Source organism: Acomys russatus, chromosome X (genome assembly GCF_903995435.1).
Source record: "Acomys russatus chromosome X, mAcoRus1.1, whole genome shotgun sequence".
Classification (NCBI taxonomy): domain Eukaryota; kingdom Metazoa; phylum Chordata; class Mammalia; order Rodentia; family Muridae; genus Acomys; species Acomys russatus.
In genome coordinates this window covers 17,403,605-17,421,182 of record NC_067169.1, presented here as the reverse complement: position 1 = coordinate 17,421,182, position 17,578 = coordinate 17,403,605, and the positions used below count along the sequence as shown (strand labels likewise).

At 38.2% G+C, this 17,578-nt stretch overlaps 1 protein-coding gene across 2 annotated transcripts in view; it reads left to right on the top strand.

The window, feature by feature from the left end:
* Sytl5 (synaptotagmin like 5) overlaps positions 1-17,578 on the top strand; it is a 94,310-nt gene that overhangs the window by 22,387 nt on the left and 54,345 nt on the right. For both annotated transcript variants that reach the window (XM_051141004.1, XM_051141003.1), the window contains exons 3-5: positions 4,791-4,906; positions 6,581-6,689; positions 10,226-10,360. In XM_051141004.1, coding sequence (XP_050996961.1) covers positions 4,791-4,906; positions 6,581-6,689; positions 10,226-10,360 — 360 coding nt within the window. The remainder of the gene's footprint in view (positions 1-4,790; positions 4,907-6,580; positions 6,690-10,225; positions 10,361-17,578) is intronic.

Sequence of the window (17,578 nt, the reverse complement as noted above, 5' to 3'; positions counted from 1 at the left end):
GCACACATAAATATTAAGACATTGAACATGCTTTTCAGGAAGTGTTAATATATTAATAAAATATCTCAATCAATTGTGTTCTTATTGGTAAACATTATCTCAATCAAACAAACTATCTGTCTAATTGATGTATTCATCCACAAACCTGTATATCCCTCTTACACATTTGTTGTTAACCAATTGGTATAAAATGGACTAAGCTACGAGGGCAAATGAGCATGGAATGCCTTCAATAGCTTCATGGTTTAATGTAAAAAGTAGTATTATTATGTAATTTTTGAACCATTAAAGAAATTCTTTGTCTTTCTAGCCTTTTAAATAGAAAATAGTTTTTAATTTGTAGTTCTTATGCTTCTTCAGCAACAATTTGTCTGTGGTTATGTTTTTCTTCAATAAATGAAAATCTTCATGAGTGTTTAATATATGAAAATTCAAGCTTACTTTTCTAGCTGAAATTCAATTAATAATACTTCTCTAGTATTTAAGCCAGTAGTTTATGTGCTCTCTGAGACTATAGCTTTCTGTATTGGAAATATCCTGTTTGCTATTCATGGAGTGGTTTTCAATAAGGAAGCATAAATGACATTTTATTGGCAGTAAATGTTCTTTGTTTGTGATAAGAGAATGTTACAGCCCTACTGGGCTGTCTCCATGTTTAATAGACCATGAAATTGAAATTCCCACCCTAACCTCTAAGAGATGAGATGAGTCAGAAAGTGAGTCATTCTCTAATCAGTTGGAAGAACAACCTTTATTGTCATTTACCTTGGACAGGGTTTTATTTCTGAAACACTGAAATGTTTACAGCAAGAATTACTAGAGGGAAGCTGCTCCCTTCGTAGCTAATCCATTTTTGCTTTTCTCTCTCCCTAACTATGTTAAAACTCTTTGGGTTTTTGCCTGTAAGTGAACCTAGACTCACCACGCTCTCTGTATGGATAGAATGTGTTTTTCTCTGCTGTTCTTTTAATCCCCAATAGGTCTGGCATATAGTAGGAATTCAATAAATATGTACTATCTAATAATAACTAAGCTTAACTAGCTTCTTTGTAATTAACAGATGGAAACTGATAACTTAGTGTAACTTATAAAGCATATCTTATTACAGGTTTCTCCAGTATAAATACATAACGAAAAGGTACTTTGGTTATTATGCCATTTTAAGAAAGATTACTGATTTACCCTACTCCAAAGAGATAAGAACATCTTCACATTTATGTAAACTTTCAAGTGAAAGAACCTTACATAAGTCTCAGGAGTTTAATGTTAAATAAAACCAGAACCTAACCCTCTCTGATAGTCAGCAGTCAGTGTTCACAGATAAGTGTGGTACACTGTAATTTCCATTCTTCTGGGTTCAACCTAGAGGAAACAAGATTTATTTCAAACCTTGAATTGTTTGAATACTACAGTGACATGGCAGACAGACTGAAATCTTACAGTAAGTGTGTTATTTATTTCCTGTCCTCTTTCACCACGTCTTTATTCTTGCTACTTGGCCCCCAGTGTGCACACATTTATTTGAAATGCTAAGCATTGCTGATTATTTTTCACTTCCGTACATCTTTATCCCTCATCAAAGTCTTGTCGTAGCTGGGAAACATAAATTCTCTTCTTATGATTTTTTTTTTATTATTTATACAGTATTCTGCCCACACGTGTGCCTGCCCATCACAAGAAGGCACCAGATCTCGATACAGGTGGTTGTGAGCTACCATGTGGTTGCTGGGAATTGAACTTGGGACCTTCGGAAGAACAGATGGTGCTCTTAACCTCTGAGCCATCTCTCCAGCCCCCAAAATGAAGAGAGTATGAGCTTTGTATCTGCCATCATACCTTTATAACACTGAGGAAAATGTTTAACCCATGTGAGTTTCCCAGTCTATAAAGTAAGGACTGTCACTGATACCTTACATCTCATAGTGAGGGTTATTGAATACCCACATAAAGCATCTTGAACATTACTTGGTACCTGGTAGATACTCAGTATTAATTTCTTGTTCTTCTACTAAGCTTTCTGTTTGCATCCAGTAATTGTGAAGGAAATGAAAGCATTATTTCTGATACTTCAGACTTATAAAAATGACAAATTACTCAAGTTTATACCTGGGGGCGAACAAAAGTTATAGCCATTGTTCTCACACAGATGGTAGAGGGCAGTGACTAAGAACTCTGGAAAAGTAGTATTTGTGTTATGTGTTGGCAACTGTAGGTGTATGGTAGAGATAACATGGAGGTCCGTTTCCTGGAGAATGTAGACTGCCACACATGAAACCGTCACTGTACTATCTACCCTTTTCCCTGACTCACACACACACACACAAAGAACAAACATCCATAAGAGCCAAGACTTTAGCATGCTCCATTAAATGGTTTTCACACACTCAGCTAGGTCATTTTCCTTGTTCTCATTTGACTCTATGACTTCCTGTTCTACACTGTCTCTTTTGACTTCCACTTATTTTCCTTACTTTGCATCCACGTGAATGACCCAGGACAGTCTTGACATTTTCAAGTCATGTGGTTGGTAGCTGAATTCGAGCTGTAAAATTGGGTTGCATTAGTACTTATATGAGCTGCTGATTGATAGTAATCTTGAAAGAACCCCTTTAGAAATGAACATCCCACAAATACTGGTATTTCTGGCATAAGTAGTAATATATAAATCTATAGATCCCTCGAAATTTATTCAGGGATATTTTGTTCAAATTTATTCTTTTGGTAGAGTATATCTTCCTTAGATTTGATCCATTTTGTAGTTTCTACAGTTACGAGCTAACCACTCAATAATGTGCTTTTTCAATGGGTTATCTGCCCTCCAGGAATGAGTGTGGAATATGTATGCTATGGTCATATTTTCACTGTATACTTTCTCTAAGGTTAACAGTTAGATTTTTTTTTGCCAGTGGTAGAACTATGGTACAGTTATATCATGCCTCTGTGTCCTATAGTAAGAAGCATTATATTAATTACTGTGATTAATAAAGCTGACATTATTCCAGGATAAGCTTTATAGTTGGGATTCAGTTGCTGATTTTCAAGTACAACTTGTTGCTAAATCTCGATACAGTGCTCTGAGGCTAGAACTCTCTATTTGGTTCTCGGTTGCTTTGCTTCAGCATCCAAATCTTGCGTAGTCTCATTCTTATATGCTACCTTGATTTATGTCTTTTCTTGTCTTGTCTACTAAAGTAACTTCTTAATTAGTTTGCTGGCTTCTCATTTCTCTCTGCATTTCTCCAAAGATTGCATTATCAACTGTGAACTTTAGAGTAAGTTCCCTATTGTCTCCAGAATGATATTTCGGGTCTTTAGTATGACATTCAAAGGTTGCTATTACAGAGCCCAGGCCTACCTCTCAACCTCTAGAAATCATTTACCCCAATAATACAGGACTGCTTTCCATCCTCAGCTCATGCCCTTATAAGCTAGTGTTTCATGTTTCCTTAGAAATAACTTTAGACTACCCAATGACTTTTATCAGTCTTTAAGTCTCATCTGTAACCTCCAACATGAACTTTACAGCTGTGAGCTGCTATGGGTTGGATTCCAGGAATCTTGATTCATCTCACAAATATTTACAAACCGCAGTGCCAATATTACTGCTAGAGATGGTAACGAAAAGAGTCAAGACTCCTGCCTTCATGTCACTGATAATGAGGTTTATGGTGAATATATTAAAAGAAATTAGTCTTAAAATGATGAAGGAGTAGTCACTCATTCAAGTAAACAAGTAAACACTCTAACAATTTATATGCAATATATGCATTCCATCATCTGTGTAACAAATTGTGTTAATATTATATAACAAAGAAACAAACCATATCTTGAGGGCACAGTCTATAAAAAGCCCTTTATTACAGTACTGTAGGTCAGGAGTTGAGTTTCATAGAGATTATCTCTCAGAGACTTCACAGACCAATAGACATGACTTATAATTCTATGATAAAGTGTAAAGCTCTTTATGTCATAGGAAAAGTGAAAGTTAAAAAGATCACAGACATTTCTAGATGGAAGATAGGAGGTGACTTCACATAGACCTTATAGGTAAGGCTCAAAAGATGGACAGGACTTGTCCTGCTTCCATTTGTTGTTGTTGTCATAAACCATTGACCAAAAGCAACTTGACGAGGAAAGATTTCCTTCGTTTACAAATTTCAGACGTGGTCCATCGTTGAGGGAGGTCAGGGTATTAAGTCAAGTAGGAGCAGAAGCAGGAACCATGGAGGAAATATCCTTACTGGCTTTCTCTCTATGGTTGCCCCACTTTTCGTTTTATATAACTCAGCTCCTAGTCCCCAGAGATACTTCCACCTGCAGTGGCTACCAGTCATCTGTCAAGACAATGCTCAAAGCCAGTTTGATGGAGGTAGTTCCTCAGTTGCAGTTCCTTTTCCCTGGTGACACAATGTGTGTTAAGTTGACAAAACCAAATCAAGGATCATTTTCCAACATTAACATCCAATTGATTATAAGATCCAGGGAGACATTCCTAACATAGGGATTTTGATTTTATTTCCTCCTCTCTATTAGTTTTCCTCTGCTCTGGAAACTATCCATCACCAATATCCTGAGTATTGTGATATCTCTTGTCCTTTTCTCTACTTTGGTCCAGTATTTAAAACAGGTCCTATGCATTTATCTTATATGATTGTTCCTTTGGTCAGTCCTCATTTCTCATATTGAAGATTTTGTATCCACAGTCAGTGTTTACACCTAAGTGGTTTTTTAAAGTTACCTATGCAACTAAATAATTTAATTTTAGAACTTTCTTTTTGCTTCATGAGCAGGCAGCTAAGGATTATCAGTGGAGAATGGTTTTTTGAAGAAAAGGCAAAGCGTTTCAAGCAAGTCAATGTTCTGGGCACAGATGTTGTTCGACAGTCCATCTTAAGAAGAAGCCCAGGTAACTAATATAATCATTTGTCTTCAAGAATGTAAGTTGTCATTTGGTTAGGATAAATAACTCCACCTATAGTAATGTAAGAGGGAAACACAGTTGGATTTCTTTCCTCAATCCCTTAGGTCATTTCAAGACCTGGTAGCTTGGAATTTAAATCTGAAAATCACACAAATGAAGTCAGTAGAAAATAAACTGTGTACTGATTTTCCACATATCTGAAATGCTGAGATTTTCAAAAGAACCCCGCACCCTCATCATAGCAATTTATCTTTCCAAGTATATTTCTGATATTTTATAACATTTAAAAAAGCTACTTAAAACAGGTGGAATAAATGCCTCCCATTTTGAAAGTAATTCTTGATTTTCCACTAAGTTTCATTTCAGGTTTTTAAGTGCTATGTTTTTAAAAAAGTCTAGTTCTTGGTTCCTAACAAATGGGAACATTGGGAAATGCCAAGGAGCATTTTTGGTTGTTATAATGATTAGACCGAGTCAATAGCATTTATCCTAGAATATGCTAATGGTCTTAAATTTTGTAAGAGAGCTTCAGTCAATGCAGAATTATACTAGCCCCAAGTACCAAGAACAACAGGCTTGAGATTGCTTTTCAGTATATACAATAGAATTGGTTCAGCATTGATTTAAGCTCTCTTGAGTGCAGATTTTCCAGGCATGGTTTATATAGTAAAGGTGGAATAGGTGTCTTTTTGTCTGGGGCACCACTGGTTCCTGTGACACTTTTGGGTGAGACACTGATAAAGAAGTTCTCCTAAAGGTGAATAAAACCATCAGGTTGAATAAAAATGTTCCAGTCAGCTACAGCCTCTTCCCACACTAAACCTCAGACTTTTCCAGTTTGTGGACTACATCTCAGGCATAAGATACATGCACACATACCTGTCATCCCATGAAGTTGGGCTCTCATGGTCATGATGTCTGGCTGTAGTGTATTGTGCCACATTTGTGTTCGCTACTGCTGGGAGACTGAAACGCAGGGGTTATGGACTCAGATGCAACCTGGGATGCATAGAGAGTTACGGACCAGCCTTAGAAATAGATTGATAACTTGTCTCAAAACAAAAACAAACAAACAAAACATACCTATAAAAATAATATCTGGGCCGGGTGAGGTGGTGCAGGCCTTTAATCCCAGCGCTCAGGAGGCAGAGGCAGATGGATCTCTGTGAATTTGAGGCCAGTCTTGTCTACAAAGTGAGTCCAGGACAGCCAAGATTAACACAGAGAGACCCTGTATCAAAAAACCAAAAAAAAAAAAAAAAAAAAAAAAAAAAAAAACCAAAAAAAAAAGAAAGAAAGAAAGAAAAGAAAATCTGTTGTCTTTGGATTTAGAGATCTCTTGAATGCAGCATTTCATATCCTAAAGGTATCTGTAGAGGCATAATGAATTTGTTTCTTCATTGTAGCCTTCCTAGGAAAGCTTATCTTACCAAACTTTCCCCTGATAAATTCTGGTCTTAATTCTTAGTTATCTCTACAGCATTCAACAAATGAAAAATAACTATGTATACAAAATAACTTGGAACTGAATTGTCATTACTAATTATTATGGACTTCTTTGGTCTTGTGGTAGTCTAGAAAATGAATGCAGAAGAGACATTTGTTATCCTTTCTGATCTTTTTGTATATAAACTTATTCTCTTCTTTTTTTCCCATGAGGGTCTGAAGAACAACAAAGCCATGAGCAAGCCCACCAAGATATAGACAAGTCAGATACTTCATCTTCCATCAGACAGAAGGCCATTCATGATGGACCCAAGAAGAAAGGGTAAGCACATGCTATCCATCTCCAAAATAAAGAATTTTTTAGTGTTTTATGTCTTATGTCACATCAGTGGCCCAGAGGAGGTGAGAGACTCAACCAGGGTAACATTTTATCGTAGGGAGATGCAATCTTAAGTACTTTTAACCTCGTATAAATCATTTCACTGGATGAACCAAACTTATAAGAGCTCTATTTCATTTGACCTATTTACTCTGGTACCAAATGATTCCCATTACTCCCAGGCAGATCTCTGGTCAGAGCCAGTCACAGCTATAAGTTGATGATTATAACCTTTCCTTGCAAATGCCAGCATCCCTCTCCTCTAACCTACCTGCTGATATGTAAAACAGCAATTAAAACCTAGTTACTCAAACATTCTATTCCCATTTAAAATACAAGCTTCCGTAAGGAAAAGAGTCACATTTGACTACTACAACTTAGTTCAGAAGGCAGATATGCTTGTTGAGTACTGGAGTAAGCAATGGGATATATGTCAGAGAACAAGATGCAAGAGGCCTCTGGGAACTGGCAGCAAGGTGCCACAAAAGAAGACTGTATAGCAACGCTTCGAAGGTGTGCCAAGTCTCATGGGGCTCCTCTCTAGGTAGCGCTGCATTGTTCTCTTGGCAGAAACCACCATGAATAGCTGACCATGGCTGAGATGGTAGCTAGCTCTAAAAGCAGTGTGGCCGTTTCTCATTTTTTCAGTGTTCTAAACTATTTGTGAGAATGAAATAAAAGTACGGTTTAACTCAAACTCTCGTAACTAACTCCCTTGTTCATTAGTTAGCAGAGATAAAGGCAAATGATACTCTAGAATTTCTTACATTTTTATCCTAATCATTTAACCCTCCCTATCCTATTGCATTCATTTATTCTTCGGGATTCCCACAATGCCTTGTGCATGTGCATCTCTTCTCATCTTTCGCTCTGACCCTTGCCTAATATACATACACTTAATGGTAAGCTGTTTTAATGCCTCCCCAGTAGCTTCCTTGCTTTTGTGTTAAGACATATAACATAGTGCCTAACTCCTTTAAAGGAACCAATGGATTGGCAGAATAAGAATCTTAGAGCCTACAGATGCTGCTAAGAGCTATAGTTTGCAGATCTTAGTTCAGGCAACACAGGGTCAGGTCACACAACTAAGGATGTTTGGAGCTGGAAAACAATATCTGACAAACAGTGGGTCACACCGATCTTGACTCATTCAAATCACCAAAGCATTTGGCTGAGCCCTGATGTAACTCAAAACTGGCAGCTTAGTTCTGCCTTTATGGACTGTAACATCCAGGACAGTTTAAAGCCTAAAATGTTACTAAGTTTTAAAGGCTTATATGAAAATTGAAAATGACAATAGGAGCTCTCAAGCTCTCCCTAAATACAGCATTCTGTTAATAACTCACAGGGATGTCACAGGCAATAAAGACACATATTACATAAATAGATAATAGCTGCTTTGGGGTTGCCATAAGAGACATCAAGACACACACATCAGATTACAAGTGGGATGTGGCAAGAAGCTTGACAGATGGGTTGGATTTAGGTTATCAAAAGAAAGAAGGGGTGATTCTGAGCAGAGGAAATACCTTAAGAAGTGCAAAGACTAGGCCATGTACAAGGTGCTTCTCTGAGCAGCAAAGACTGACATTACAGTAAGCATCATTCTCACCCAAAGGTAATTTTCCAGTATAATGAAGGTTCTGACATGTTGACAGTGACATTTTACCAGAGTCCTTTGAAGTAGAAACAACCTAGCAGATTCTATTAAGATTATGCCAGTATCTCTGGAGCTCATTTCTTCACTTAGAACATTGTTGAACATAAAATAAATGAAGTTATCAATCCAATATCATCTTCCTAAAGATTACAGCTGACATCTTGTTGTTGCTTTTTAAATATTTTATTTATTCTTTGAAAATTTCAAATGTATCTTATCTACCCATACAGCCTCCCACTAACTCTCTCTTGGACTCACCCATCCCCTTTCACATTTCATGTGCTCTTTGTAAAATTATCGTTATTATTAATAGACACTGAGTCCAATCAGTGCCAGCCATACTTAAATGTATTTAAAAGCAGGCATGTTTGGTGCCCTCAGTATTCTGGACCAGGACTTGAACTCCATTTCTTCAAAATCTATTTTTGTTTCATTTCCAATTAACTGCATGAAGCAGTAATGCAATCAGATTTCACAAAGTCCAGTGAATAGGGAAGGGAGCGAGGATTGGTGACAAGTTGGCGGTGTAAATATAATCTACACACATTGTAGGAAGCTGTCCAAGAAGTAATAAACAATGTAAAAGATGTGTCATTTACAGGGTAGCTCAATGACACGTAACATGTTTAGTAAGAAGAACAACAACAAAAAATGTAAGTAGCATATTCTTTCATTACCTAGAGTCCTTTGTGGTCCAATAAAGAGAGCTATGGTCTAAGTTGCCATCTTTGTTAATCCCAGAAAATCATTTCCTTTCTGTGCAAGCTATAAGCAATTCCCTAGTTTCAGCATGCTTGCAAAGAGTCCCAGCCCAGAATATGCCTCTCCCGCTCAGCTGGCTGGTGAGTTTCCAAACTAGACAGTCTTTTTCCTTAGCAGGGCAGAGACCTGGCTTATCAACAAGTAGCATCCTTGCTGGGCAACTAGAGGCACAGGCACCCAACTCCTCAGAACCCCTCAGGTTTGCGTTTTTATTGAATACTCATTTGTTAATGAAAGAAATAGAAACTGTTATTGTATTATTCACTTTTGGTGCTGGGGAATCAAACCCTGCTCTCTGTTCTAACTAAACACACTCTCTCTGTGTGTACCTGGATCCTAAGTTTGCCAAAAGAGGGTGTCAGAACTGGAGTTACACACTGCTCTGAGCCACCATGTGGGTGCTGAGAGTTGAGTCTAGGTCCTCCAGGAGAGCAGTTAGTGATCTTAACTGCCAGATCATCTTTCCAGCCCCTCCTCTCCTTTTTTTTTTTTTTTAACCATCAAGTCATATTTGGGACATTTCAATATTCTTAGATAATGTGGCCTTCTACCTAAGAGTAATTGACTTACTGGGGGCTATGTCTGTCCTTAGAGAAAACCGACTCTGACTCCCACTAGATATAGGCAACTGCTCTGTGAGCATGTGTAGGATTTAGTGCCAACGTCCCTCACCACATTGAGAATTTGTCTGACTTTGGCCTGCGCATGAGTTTTTATGCTATCACAACTACTGTGGGCTCACATACGCAGCGGTTCTCCTGTGCCCAGAAGATATTTCCTTGTAGCTGTCCAGCACCTCTAACTCTCACCCTCTTTTTATCCCTTCTTCTGAAATGATTCCTGAGCTTTGGAAGGAGTGGTGCGGTGTCTGTTCCTTCCAGGGTTCTGCATTCAGAAGTCTCATCTTTTCTGTGCTTTTCCCAGTTGTATGGCAGTGTTAATCCCTATCTACTGCAAGTAGAAGGTTCTCTGATGGGGGTTGACAGATGCATTAGTTTATGGGTATTATGAGGAAACTTTTCTTATTTTGATCTTGAATTCCTATGTTTATTTTCAGTTTTCTCCTTAGCAAGTTCAGATCGGCAACCAGAGGAGAAATCAGAACTCAAAAACCTGGAAGTGGGAGGAGCTATAGCTTGGACCTAGACGGCCAAAATCTTCAGAGTTTCAAGTCAGCCCCTGGTTCAGACAGGTAAGAGATATACCAAACTGAGCAACAGGACAGCCCGGGAATTAGATTGATGACTTCCTACCCACATAGGGAGTCTACGTATTTGTAAAGACTTGGCAAGCAAAGAATGCCTAACATACGCTCCAGAAAGGCAAGAAGATCTTTGTCAGTTGTAATAAGAAACCTTTCCTCTCCACGTACCAATGTTAGAATCATTTCTGTCATTTGAAGGGATGGAACCAACTGTTTTGGGAGTTGGGGCTATAGTTCAACTAGAGATGTACATGGCAGATAAATCTTCAGTTGATTTCTTTATCTTTTTCTTTTTCAACATCTAAAACACAACATAAAACCCTCTAAGTGTCATGCCCATTCCTCACAGTTTTCAAAAACAGATTAATAATTTCACCGTGTGTGCTGCCCCAGAGAATTCACTTTGTAATTCCATTTATTTCTTGTTTCACTGCCTCTGATTTCCAGATGGGTCAAGCAAAGCTCTCTTGTGCATAGTGTCATCTCTTGTCAGGAGAATCCAAAGAAATGGAGAGGATAGCCAAGAGCATAGTCACTTCTAATCAGCTTTGATTGTCTGTCTTGTTTGGTACAATTCAGGCCTAATTTTCCATCTGTCTTATTACTATCAAAGTTACAAGTAAGAAAAAGTATCTGCTCTCATGATACACTGCACTATCTACATGTTAACTCCATTTTGGGGTTGGTTGCTCAGGCTGCAGCAGTCCTGCTACTATTTCCATTGGTTTTTTTTGTTTGTTTGTTTGTTTGTTTTTGTTTTGTTTTTTTTTTAGGTTCTACAAGGAGAATTTTCTTTTTCTCATAACACTGCTTATTTCTAACTGTGGCAGTGAATATGGATCCCAGCAGCTCACATGTTATAATCTAGTATATAGACGAGACATTCTTTCGATGGTGTTTTTATTAATGTCGTGATAACTGTTCCTGCTGGTTTTATTTTTAGCTCTAGGATTCCTCTACATGTCACTTTACATAAGACTATAGGGAAAGATGTATATAATAACGAGATGATCGATCCACTATTAGAGGATCTGTATTGTGTACAGAATTTTTCAAACATCCAAGAATGCAGATATATTCCCTGTGTGATTAAGACGTAAGCAAAGCATCTTTTCCTTCTTGCTTCCTTGGCTCTGAGTGGGTTACTGACAGTCTCTTCTCAGCCTCTTTGGAACCCTGTGATGGAGCCATTTTGTTTTATTTTTTACTAATATATTTAGTTTTTATTATTATGTACATGGTGTTGTACTGCATACATCTCCCCACACCGGTGCTTATCTGGTACCTGTGTAGACTAGAATAGAGCATTGGATTCCTTGGGACTGGAGTTACAGAGATCTGTGAGCTGCCATATAGATACAGGAAATCAAACCCAGGTCCTCTGGAGGAGTAGCCAGTGTTTTTAGCCCCTGAACCATCTCTCCAGAACCATGATAGGGTTTTACACTTCAGGCTACCACTTTAACACGGGCAGTATATAAGAAGAGGAAAGAATGGATTCCTTGTTTAAAGCAAACAGAGGATCCCAGGCCCATCAAGCAAAATTAGATCTTGCAATTTTGAATTTTACTAACCCATCAAGAACGAGAGGCTTTCTCCCCATGATCAAGGTGTTTATACTGTTATTCCAGAATCACTCTGCCTAGGTTTGCATCTTTTGTCGTCTCTGTTGCTAAGCATAAATGATTGTAAAGCAGTAATGCCATATGATCATGTTTCATCAAATGCTGCTGTTTTGACACAAGATTTTCTTGTAATTATAAACTGGAAGACAGACTATAAATAGACTTTAAACATCTTTGTATTTATTCTTTGGAAAATTCATGCACGCAAACAATCCATTTTTATCATATTCATTCCCTACGCTCCCTCCAAACCTCTCCCACATGCCACCTTCAAGTCCGCAAAGAAGACTCTATCTTTTTGTCCAACATAATATTTTTTATTGATTCTTTGGGGATTTCACATCATATATCACTATTAAATTTGCTTCTTAGTCCTTCCCTGTTTAGCTCCCACCCTTGAGACCCTCTCCCCTAAGCAAAAAAAAAAAAAAAAAAAAAAAAAAAAAAAAAAGTCCAATTTGTGTTATCTATATGCCCACTGGGGCATGGTCAAAGTCTCAGTGGCCTGCTTCCTAAGGAGAGCTGAGTCATCCTCTTCCCGCATCCCTGCTGGAAGCCATCTATTGTGGAAGACAACACCCCAGCATCCGATTACAGTTTTCTTTTAAATTGTGAATACCTAAAATGGTTTGTAGACAATTCAAATAGTGTCACGAGAGTTGTTTGGTTTTAGCATGTCAAGATCAATGCTTTCCTATTAAGAAAAGGAAAATGCTCAAGAGATTTATAGGGCAAAGCCTCCTTTCCCTGGAACATGTATTGACCTTGGTGATGAATCATTAATGGATTGCCATAATGAGCTTCATTCCATCGTTCCAAGTGAAGGTGGGAGAGCTACTTTTTCTAAACTATCATCTAAAATGAGATGCCCATCTCTTTCATCTATGACCTAACCCAGCTTAGCATTTATTCTCCCTTTTTCTTGAAAGAGCATATTTCTTCATGGTTCATTGGTCTTTTCCTGGAGCAGCTGGTCTAAGACTGTTTTTTTTTTTTTTTTTAAACTCACATCATTATATGAGTGGAAATGATGTTTTATCAAGTGCCTAAGTGGTTTCTTTCTTTTTGGTAGTTTCAAAGCTGGAGAGATATGAACAAGACAGGAAAGGCATAGCAGTCTTTCAGGAAAGCATGACAAATGGCCGTTCCCTTGTTGCTAGGGAATGGACATATAAAGCAAAGGACAGTTTTTAAAAGGTTGCAAACGGTAGTTAATAAATGGGATGGTACTCATGGCAGCTATTCCAAATTCCTTCTAAGCTCCAGGGAGTGGTTGCTGTACTCTAACAGACACAGATCTCTAGACAAGGACTCATGCAAGTGATTTATCATCCAATTGGCTTAAATTTTTAAAATGTATTTTATCCATTTGTGGGTCTGCCTGAGTGTATTTCTGTGCACCACAAGTGTGTCTGGTGCCCATAGAGGCCAGAAGAGGGCATTAGATCCTATGAAACTGGAGTTAGCAACAGTTTTGAGCTGCCATGTGGGTACTGGGAGATGAACATAGGTCCTCTGGAAGAGCAGCTGGTGCTCTTAACCACTGAGCCTTCTTTCTAGCATCTCAGCAAACTGATTTTGAGAAAAATTGAAAAGGTGGTGGGAGGGACAAAACAGAGAAAGGAAAAGCTAGGTAATGATGTAGCCCAGGTAAGGACTGAGTCTGAGGATCCAGACGCAGCCTTAGGAATACAAATTATGGCATGCCCCTTTGCATTTGGAGGAGCCAGGCCATTTTACTCTGATCCAAGTCAGTTACTGACTATGGATTCCTCCATGCAGGGTTTTCTTTCTTAAACAAATAAAGATAAAGGGTATCCAGATAAATATGAATTTAGCATAAACAGCATTTTTAGTATATGTATACACAGTGAGATATTTAGACAATTCCAATTCTTAATAAAGTTTATATGAAATTCAAATTTAACTAGGAATTGTATATTTCATCAAAGTTTTCTACCATGTGGTTGAGAGGGAGAAAGATTTCAAGGCATTTCTAGGCCTGTAGCTGCAGCAGCAATGGACAAACATTAATGGCACAAAGTACGAAACACCATCAGAAAGGCCCTTAGAAACTATGGAGAGTTATATAGAACTAGTAATAGGATATGAGGGCTTAGGTGGGGTGCCAGCAGTGTCCTCTTAACATTATATGAAAATCACAGAACACTGAGCCTGAAATTTGCTGGTTAGTAGAAGTGGGTGCAGGGAGGAAGCTATATTTCTAGGCAGCATTTCTTTCATATTACTGGAAGGTATGGTAAGCATTTTACCGTGAGCCCTTGCACACCATCATGCCCACTCGCTTTGTCGTTTTTCTTTCTTCTTTGATCCCCTTACACACACACTAAAATTATTTTTTTACTTTTAATTGCTCTCCACAAGCCCCAGGACTGATTGTCACACTGTCTATGAAATTTCACATGCTGCTTTGTTTGGCTCCAACCCCAAATCAGAGATCACACCATTAAAATCAGCCTGTAGCTAACTTCATCCTCATCGCAAGCGCTACTTTTCTAGTTTTTATGGTCCATATTTGGTACCTTCATGACTTAAAAACACTGTCTTTCCATATGTATATTATTGGAGGAAAATAAGTATATTAAATTCATATTATGATTTAATCTTGCCTCTGCTGTCATTAGAAGTGACATTATTTTCACGTCCTGAGAAGGGTTCCTATTTTCCTCTTCGCAATTGAGATTTCAGTAGGCAGCTTCCCCTCCATGGTAGTATTCTATAGCAAGGTGGGAGGGTTCTAGCTTGCAGTTGTAATCGCATACCTAGTCAATACTGCTTTGTCATCGAACTCCTTTCTTTAGATGAAACACTCTAATTTGCTTAGCAAACTCCTTACAAAAAAACAAGCTTTAAAAATTGTTTTCATGTGTATTGTATCTCTAAAAACATGTGCATTTTATTCTATGAATTTACATGTGAGTGTGGTGGATAGAGCGCCTGAGTTTCACACTGATATTTCATTTTTAAAACTGTCAGAAAACTGTGGTCCATGCTTGCAGTATACTAGCACATGGGGAAGGACTGAGATGCATTTATACCTGAGGACCCATAGCAAGCCAGGTTAGCCTACTTGGTGAAGTCAGTGTCACTGAGAGACTCTGTGTCAAAAGACAGGTATATGATACCTGAAAATTGACACTCAAGATTGCCTGCTGACCTACATAAAACAGACACGACTCACAACACACATTCAAAACTCTCTCTCTCTCTCTCTCTCTCTCTCTCTGTGTGTGTGTGTCTATGTGTGAGTGCATGTGCACCCATGAGTACATGTATGAGTGTGCATGTGTGTGTGTGCATGTGCACGCATGCATGCATACATGTGTGTGTGTGTGTGTGTGTGTGTGTGTGTGTGTCTGTGTTTGTGATAGATTTGAGGAACAGAATAATTGCCTTCTGTAGGAAAGTTAGCTTCAGCTGTTTTCCATGCTTTTGTTTTCATTTGTCCACCTCTACTAATACCTATTCTTCTTTTTTCCCTTTTATTGAAAATAGATTCTTCTCTCCTTCCTCTACTCCCCCAAGCTTGTCCCCACTTCCCCTCCCTTCTGGAGTCACTCCTTTCTGTCTCTCATTAGAAAAGAACAGGCTTCTAAGAGATAGCAACCGAACATGAAAAACAAAATGGGATAAGAGAAAACAAAAACTATCACTTCAGAGTTGACAAGACAAACTAACACAAGAGAAAGAGCCCGGGAGAAGCCACAGAATCAGAGGCCCATTCATTTGTTCACTCAGGAATCCCACAAAACCCCTAAACTGGAAGTCATAACATAAGCGCAGAGGACCTGGTGCAGACCCATGCAGGCCCTGTGCGCGCTGCTTCAGTCTCTCTGAGTTCATGTGAGTTTTGTTCATGTTGATTTAGAAGGGCTTGTTTTCTTGGTGTCCTCCATCCCCTCTGACTATTATACTGTTTACACCTCTTCTTCCATGGGTCTCCTTGAGCTCTGAGGGGAGAGATTTGACAGACACATCCCATTCAGGACAGAGTATTCCAAGACCTTTCTCTCTGCATAATGTCCAGCTGTGGGTCTCTGTATTTGTTCCCATCTACTTCAGGAGGAAGCCTGTCTGATGAGTAGCTGAGTAAAGCACTGTTCTCCGAGTATAGCGGAATATCATTAGGGGTCATTTCATTACTGTTTTATTTATTTTTTCATGCCAAGGCGGTTATATTTTCTTTTTTTTTAATTAATTCTTTTTTTTTTACATATACATTTATATTATTACACACATATATATATACAATAAACTACCTTCAGCAAGAAGAACCAGAAACAATCCAGAATTATATAAATGTTACATTCCTAGTGTTTTGGCTATTTGTATTTGGCAGGCTTGAAGAAAACATCTTTCCTATCTTGGTGCATCTAAAATTCTGAATGTAAATCAATACCTACCCTATCTCCTCATTATCAACTTAAAACATCTATCTAGACCTAAAAACCCCTAAACAACTAAGCTTAATTGTAAAACTAAACTGTCTGGTCTTCAACTCCAGCAGAGACTTGAGAAGGAATAAAATTAATTACCTGAGTAAATAGGAAGTGCAGGTTAGTAGCTTCCCAAATGAGAAGATGACAGAGATAGTTTCTTGCCTGAACAGTTACCCAACACTCCCTATAACGTTGAAGCATCATCTTCAGCCTTCTGGCCCGGTATATCTGACTGACATTTGGAAGGTGGGTATTATTTGGTTTTACCCTAGGTTCCTGGGTTGTGTAGTCTCTGGTCCTTGGACACCCAAGTAACATCAGGGACATTTCCATTTGTGGAGTGGGCCTTAACCCAAATCAATTATTATTTGGTTATTACATAAGTTTTGTGCCACCATTGCCCTAGCATCCAGGTCTACAAATCCTTATTTTTGTATTTTCACCTCTTTTGGGTAAGTAGATCACTCTTCAATAGAAGCAAGGACTGGGCAACCAAAGCCACAAACTGTCATAAACAGCCTAAAGCAGTATCATCAGACAATTGAGGGCTTAAGAAAACAGGATCTTGATGCAGTAAAGAGAGGATAATGATGGAGCAGAGAAATATGGATTCATCCATATACTTACCAGCAGGAGACAACTGAGGTCTAGAGTCCCACAAATATTCTGTAGCTAGAAATTTGTAGTTATAACTCGTCTACAACTTATACCTTTTGAATATGTTGGCCTCTCCAAATAGTTTGATTTTTTTAAGTGTAGACAAGCATATCTGTGTGTTTATATATTTCTGTGAATGGGTACACATATTCAAGCTAACGTGTTTAGCTTTATGGCCCACAAGCTCTCCATCTCAACCTCTCAATTCTCCTGTTGAAGAAAGAAAGCAGCACAGACAATACATAAATGAAAGGGTATGCCTTCTTTCTAACACCATTTCATTTATTGATATTTAAATATGAATTTTATATACTATTTATGTGTCAAAGTTTTCTTATTTCGTTTTATCATCAATCTAAAAATGGGAAATTACTCTTAGCTTGCTAGCCATGAAAATATTATATGAGAGTACTGCAATCCACAGACCATTTTGCTGAACCTTAGTATCTCACAGTCACTCACGT